Here is a 7,014-nt window from a genome sequence, read left to right on the forward strand (position 1 = left end):
CTCGGAATTCACACCGAGGATCACCGTGGATGGCGTGTGCCAGTGCAACTGCTACGAGAACCGTCAAAACTGTATCAAGATCAGACGAGGGAAAGGTTATTTCTCTCTCGCCGATAGATTGTGAGTAATACTCTTCCGATTTGTCACGATCACGAGCTCGTTCGAATTCCTTGCGTTTATTTACAGGTGTATACAAAACGAAGAGTGCGCGATGCCTAGCTGTGAATTTGGTGAATACATGAGGCGACAAGGCAAGTGTCCCCGGAAAAAGGACAAATTCGACACGATCGTTAATCATTACACGAACCATCACCGGTACAGGAGCTAGAGGGAGGTAGGAGGAACGAGAATAATCGTGCCAGTGGGAAGAAGAAACCGTGGAGGAAGAGGAGGAACGTGAAAAATCGCGAGAGCGCGACGAATAATCAACGGTGCCATTTTCCTTTCCGAGTGCCTTTTGCGAAAGACTCGATATATACATATGTATATGTAATAATACTCTTCGAATCAATTTACATATATTTCCATCCCGGATTTTACCGCTATTATATCGTATTTTTCTACTATTATCGTTATCGTAAATCGAGAAGAGGTATTTCGATCAAAACGGCTCGATGAAACGCGAAGATTCGTCGAGTGGTTCGAGATTATCGCATCCCTTCGTATTAATTCTGTCTTCCTTTGATACTTCGATCAATGAAATTTCGTCGATTCCGATTCCGAACGGATTCAAATCGTGTTATGATTCATGTCGAATCTTTCGATCTTGTAAATCGTGAATAATCGTGATTTGCTCGGCTACCGCTGAAAACTTGTTACAGATCTGAGAGAGAGATGGAATTATTCTTGATATAATAATAGACTCTATTGTCATAGGACGACGAGCCTAGTCCGAGATCCTGTCTCCATTCTGCGCCAGACGATTCCCCTCGAGAGTTCGATGAACTTATACAGTCAATCGCCCGTGCGAAGGACACCGACGGTCGTATACCAAAGCGAGGAAATATAGTAAACGCGAGAAGTAATTGCGCGCAAACTTAACGTAAATCTCTCGATATTCTCCTACGATTTTATGTTCACGCGTAAATGTGCAAGAGATATTTGTGTTCATCGAAGAGCAAATCGAAAGAAGCGAAAAACGAACGATACGAACACATACAGGCGAGAGATATAAATAACTTTTTTTTCCGATGAACCCACCGTAGGATCATCGCCTATCTGTACAGATGATGGATCTTGCGAGTATACGAGATGAGAATATTGTATTTAAGTATACGAGAAGAGAAAGAAGAGAAAAGAAAAGAAAGGAAGTAAAAGTACGAGTTGTCCGATGCATCCTTCGAATCGTGAGTGTTTCGTATCGTATTCTCTTAATCGTGTTTTCTACGCTTTATTATCGTAGTATGTACTTATGTACTTACGTATCTAGTAGCCAACTTAATCGTGAAACCGATTTGACAGCTTGCCCAGCATTTACGAGCCAATCGAAACATCGTGTACAATTGTGTATAGATCTACGTTTTAAGATTTTACTTGCATTGATTTTTCATTTTCGATACTTTTATGCACGTTCATTTTCATATTATGCGAAATATAAAACAAATACAAATTCGTTGTAACGGATGACGTTCAATCATGTCATTTTCCGCGCAATCAGCAATTTTTTTAATTTTGATCTATGATCCAATTTATGTACGTGATAAGTCAAAGGCGTTCTTTCATTTTTTTCTGCCTAATTTTCTACTATCAATCGTGAAAATGTATGGAACGCCGTTTAACATTCAGCTTGCTGTTGTACTCGCTACCAATTCTAGCCAATATACATATATGTATACATATATAAATATAGACGTAGTCAATAAATCAATAAAGTTGTATAAAAAGATTCATGAATATATATAATTTCAATAAAATTATAACTTTAAATAAATTTGTTGTGGAATTTTATTTTAATCTAAAACACTTTAATGCTTACTAATTATTCGCACAAACACTAATTATATATTTTTTATAGCAAGAAAACCGTGTTAAGCATCATCGGATCACTATGGCCATCTAGTAGTTATGTTAGGAAGCAATGCTTTTAGTAATTCACTAGACGATCCAAAATGTTTAGATCTATTCTTTAAAATAAAACATAGATGAAAAATAGAATAGATGTGACATCTTACGGAATTTTGCGTCGCATGTTCTAACATATCGATTTAAAAGTATTTTATAATCTATAAATAGCTATAATTTAAGTAGTATATACATTAATTATTTATATTTTTTAAAGCACTTTTTTTGTCTTTTTTTTTCAAATGTAGAAATAATCGATTCAACAAAATAAATCTATTATCATAAATTTCATTTTAGAAAGATATAATACAAATTATTCGTAATTATTCGTCAAATAAATAAATAAAGAAAAGTAATAATTTAATTACCAAAGAATTTTCATTTAAAATAAGAAATATATATTAATCGCATGTTAATATGAATGATGAAGAATAATTATAGAACTGAATATTCCGTAATAAATCATAATCTTAAGAAAAAAAATGATATGTCTGAATATGATAATTATCCATACTATAATCACACTCACATCGAATATCGAATTACAAATTGTGAGGGGAAAAGGGCACGAATCGAAATATATCGAGTTTACGAACGCGGATTTTCAATTTTTTGAAAGACTATATGATAAAAATTATGTTTATTCTTTAAATATAATATAAATTAAGATAAAGATAAATATGATAACAAATAATATAAACAGATTAGGAAAGAAATTTAAAAACTTTAGAAACGAAAAATTGAATCTTCGAAATAATTTAATTTTATAATAAAATAATTTTAATAAATTAATTATTATTAATAATTAATTATATTCATTTTGATATTAATAAAAAGATAATTAAATCCTATTTTAATTATATCTATTTTTGTAAAAAATATAAAAAAAATAAAATATTACTTGATATAAAAGAAAGTAATTGATTATAAATTGTAATATTTCTTCGATGTTATTCTGGCAATCAAATAATAATTTGAAAAAATGAATATTGGAGGGATTGAATAGGATTATGAAACAAAATTAAAATATTGAATAACTGAATAATATAATATAAGATACTAGACATATCGAAGATAAAAGTATAAGAAAATATAAAAAAATCAAGCGACTAATTAATTTAATTATCATAATAATGTTTAAAAAGTAAATTCTTACTTGTGTAAAAAAATATACGATTTATTTATTCGTAAATAGCGTAAAACTATTGTAGAAACAATTTTCTATACTGAATCGATAATAAGAGAAGCAACGTGAAATTAGACAAGAATTAAGCAAGAATTGATTATCAGTGCTAAAGACATCTTTTTAAAAGAATTTCACAGATAGCGCTAATGATTAATTCTTATCTTGTCTTTATCTTCTATTTTGCTATCGTTAATGCATTTCGTTTGTAGCATTCTATAGATGGCGTTGATTCTCTAATTTTTACTATATCTCTATCCTTTTCCCTATTATTTGTTCTTCTTGTCTATACTTTCTGTAAAATGGTTTCGATATCTTATTGACAATCGTAAGCCGGTGAGAAAGAAAATATTGGTGTTAAGTCTATCCTATATCTGATCTGTGATATTAGTTTCGAGGTATTTTTAAAATTCTAAATTTCAAGTTAAAATTTTACTTAGTATGTACTGTACTTTTCTGGTCGTATATAACTTTATTGCTATAAAATGAAGGTTATCGATGACAAGTGACGATGAAACGAATTTATGTGTTACTATACGTTTTTGTAACATTAAATTATCAAATTGAATAAAATAATGATAAAATGTGGGAATATTTATTGATACGCGACAAATCAATTCATTTTTTTTCTTAAATAATATTGTGTTCTATTGTAATATACAATATGTAATGTATATAAATGAAAATACGATGTATGATTATTGTTATGTAAAATAAAGGTACAAATCAATATTCATTAATAATATTTTATATAGAAATTTCTTTAATTTTACTAAATTTCAGTATTTATACTTCAAATTATACAAAGTTTTTAAAAGATCGTAATAATGGAAACTACTCAAACTTTGTATCTTAACCTCTTTGGTGAAGATAAAATACCCGTTTTAAAAGAAGTAAGTATATATAATAATAATTAAATATAATATGTATAATATATATAATAAAGAATTTATTTATTTTTATTATTTAGTTATTGCATGCTTGCGTGGATGAAATATGTGGTAGACCAGGTCCAACCTATCATAAGTTTGTAAATAGAATGGATTGGAGTAAGGAAGAATACGAAGAAACATATAAGTTAATATCGAATCTCTTAAGAAACCCAGCATCATTGTACGTAACAGAGGAAAAGGTTCGATTAATAGTTCCTTAGGAAAAAAAAAAACTTTTTATAGTAAATTTTATACATTTTTATATATCATATATTTTTAGATGCCACAAGAGTATCATGAACTATCGGAACATATACAACAAAATATATTATTGTGTTTAAAATTGAGAAGAGAACAATTAACAGATGCTCTGTTGAAAGAATGTTCCAAAGAAAAATACGAGACTGTAATCGATTTTGATTGGAAATTAAAGGTAAAATAAGAAATTGAACTCGTGATGATGATACGTCGTTGTTAAATGTGTTATTTTTTTTAGCTTGTAATGGGTTCTAGTAAATTGGCTTCATTGAGAGAACCTCTTCTTCAATTAGATCTCATGCTTGAAAGTAAAAATTCAAAACGTATTTTAGATATGGAATTAAATAAGGATGAATTGGATACGTTTATAAGTACTATGGAAAGTATCGTTCAATAACGTGAATGTAAATAATGCATAAATAATTATATAATTAAGATTTTTTTACAATTGATGCAAGTTTAATTGTAAATTTTTCAAGATGGAATAAAAACACACGATGTTACACTTGTTTCACAGTTTATTATAGGTTATAGATAAATGTAGAATAGTTTAATTACTATTATAACTGCTCATCGAAGATACTGAAGACTGTTGGTCTGTGTCTGAAGCACCATCGACTCAAAAATCTCATTTATAATTTTGTTGTTCCGACGCGCAAAATAAATAAACGAGGTTTGCGTCGATGGAACCTCAGGATTTAACGATTAATAATTCGAGTGTACAGATCAGTCGGATTTAAAGATTTTTTTTTTTTTTCTTTTTTTTTTTCCCCCTTTTTCTTAAATAAAAAGTTCGCTCTCGTCGCCAAAACTTGCCTTGAAAAAACGTGTGAATTTCGTTGTAAAGATCATTACGGACAATATATTTAATGAAAGGTTTACTATACAACTTTTAATTTTACTTCTTCCCCTTACTCATTAATAATATATCGTTTAAAAATCAATGCCGGTCGCGGGCACAATGAACGCTCGCTCCATTCAACACTTACATGTATTCAGAGATTTTGGAGCATTTACATATATACGCTTTTCGTTTATCTTTACGATCTACGCTACGGTCTCAATAAAAAAAGAAGCTTTCGTAGGTAATTATTTACTCCTGGAGATCCGTAGAAACGAATCCATTTTGAATGGTAATTGTGCATGTTTCGTAATTGTAATTAGGCGATATTTTAATGATTATTATAAAATTACGAATAGGCTTCCTCGTAAGTATTCTCATATGGAGAAGTAGCATTTCGAAGGACAAACGCTGAATTTACACAAACGCTTTCTCTATATCTAGATTATATATATCACTTACACTGCCTCGACATACTGTATGTTTTCCTTATCTCGTGTGTTGCATGATACGTATGTACGCATTTGCGTATAATGTCCTTGCATGTATGTAGCTATGTCGTGTGCTCGCGCGTACCAAAGTCATACGTAGAAGTGTGCAGTTCCTCGTTACAACATAAAAACCTGTCGATTGTACAATTACAAAGAAAAACAAGGACCGCGAAAGAAATACGAGCAAAATAATCGAGCGTCCTTGAAATCACGATACGAGTTTATTCATTACTCGTGCGCTTTGATATATCTTTTAATAAGTTTTTTTTTCCCCTTCTTTTTTTTTTTTTTTTTCTCTTTACTTCTTGTTCTGCCTTTTTCCGATCCTATCTCTTCTTCTTTCCCGTTCACACTCCGACAAAGAGACATATTCCAATTATTCCTTCCTATTTCCTCCTTTGTTTCTTTCTTCGACACGCACATTATTCATTCTCTCATACTTCTTTCGAACTCTCACGCTCTCTCATGCATTCGAACGCACACGTTCTCACGTATACACCTTTGCTCTCTCAGTCTCTGATCTTTCGGTTACAGTTTTTCTCGTTCTTTATACTCTCTCGATATAGCAATGCGCGTGTAGTTACGAGAGGGCGTGCCTCGATGAGTATTTCTTTATTTCTGGAATATGCGACAAACGAAGAGATTTTCCTCCTTCATCGTATATATATTTTTTTTTCTTTTCTAATATGTTTTCTTTTTTTTCTTTTTTAAATTCGAATTCGTACCACTTACTCGCCGCATGATGATCGCATAATACGACTTATGCACTTAACAATTGTGACAATTTTCCGATTTTTACACAACAGGGCCCATATATAATATTAATATTATTATTATTATTATTATTATTATATTATTATTATGTTGCGAATAAACAAGGCCCAACATTGAAAATATTTTATTCGTGTAATAATAAAAATAAAAAAAGAAAGTAATAAAAATCACCTGCTTCGAGATATATATATATATACCATCCATATGATTACATGGCATTACGTGTTTTCAGAGTCAATCGTATAACATTTTCCTCGACCCTATCTGGCTCGTCCTCGTAACCCCTTTTCCCCATTTCGATGACACGACCCGGGTTTTCACATTTCGTGAACTTTTTTCTTTCGCCCTGCCGTCTAATAATCGTTAATAGGCCTACTATATAAGTCTATATGCTCTCGCGATGTCGCGGTCACATCGTTCCATTTTCTTTTTCTTTTTTTTTTTCTTTTTTTTTTCCTTTTTTTTTTTTTTCCT

General features: G+C 30.7%; 2 protein-coding genes across 2 annotated transcripts in view; both read left to right on the forward strand.

The window, feature by feature from the left end:
* LOC102674731 (peptidyl-prolyl cis-trans isomerase G-like) overlaps positions 1-1,885 on the forward strand; it is a 49,832-nt gene extending 47,947 nt beyond the window's left edge. The window contains 2 exon segments of the mRNA XM_031508611.1: positions 1-120; positions 187-1,885. The exon segment at positions 1-120 is cut by the window's left edge and continues 8 nt beyond it. Coding sequence (XP_031364471.1) covers positions 1-120; positions 187-328 — 262 coding nt within the window. The 3' untranslated portion in view covers positions 329-1,885.
* Positions 1,886-3,893: 2,008 nt separating this feature from the next.
* LOC102679048 (COMM domain-containing protein 8-like) lies at positions 3,894-6,274 on the forward strand. The gene is made up of 5 exons (XM_006611668.2): positions 3,894-3,963; positions 4,028-4,137; positions 4,215-4,376; positions 4,457-4,609; positions 4,673-6,274. The coding sequence occupies exons 2-5, from the start codon at positions 4,072-4,074 to the stop codon at positions 4,829-4,831; spliced, it is 540 nt and encodes a 179-aa protein (XP_006611731.1). The 5' UTR covers positions 3,894-3,963; positions 4,028-4,071; the 3' UTR covers positions 4,832-6,274.
* The last annotated feature ends 740 nt before the right edge of the window (positions 6,275-7,014 follow it).

Source organism: Apis dorsata, unplaced genomic scaffold (assembly GCF_000469605.1).
Source record: "Apis dorsata unplaced genomic scaffold, Apis dorsata 1.3 scaffold_92, whole genome shotgun sequence".
Lineage (NCBI taxonomy): Eukaryota > Metazoa > Arthropoda > Insecta > Hymenoptera > Apidae > Apis > Apis dorsata.

Excerpts from the sequence above, each read along its gene's own strand:
- LOC102679048 (XM_006611668.2), top strand. The coding sequence starts at position 4,072 with ATGGAAACTACTCAAACTTTGTATCTTAACCTCTTTGGTGAAGATAAA. Across the intron at positions 4,138-4,214 it reads AAATACCCGTTTTAAAAGAA|TTATTGCATGCTTGCGTGGA; the intron begins GTAAGTATATAT and ends TTTATTATTTAG. Across the intron at positions 4,610-4,672 it reads ATTTTGATTGGAAATTAAAG|CTTGTAATGGGTTCTAGTAA; the intron begins GTAAAATAAGAA and ends TATTTTTTTTAG.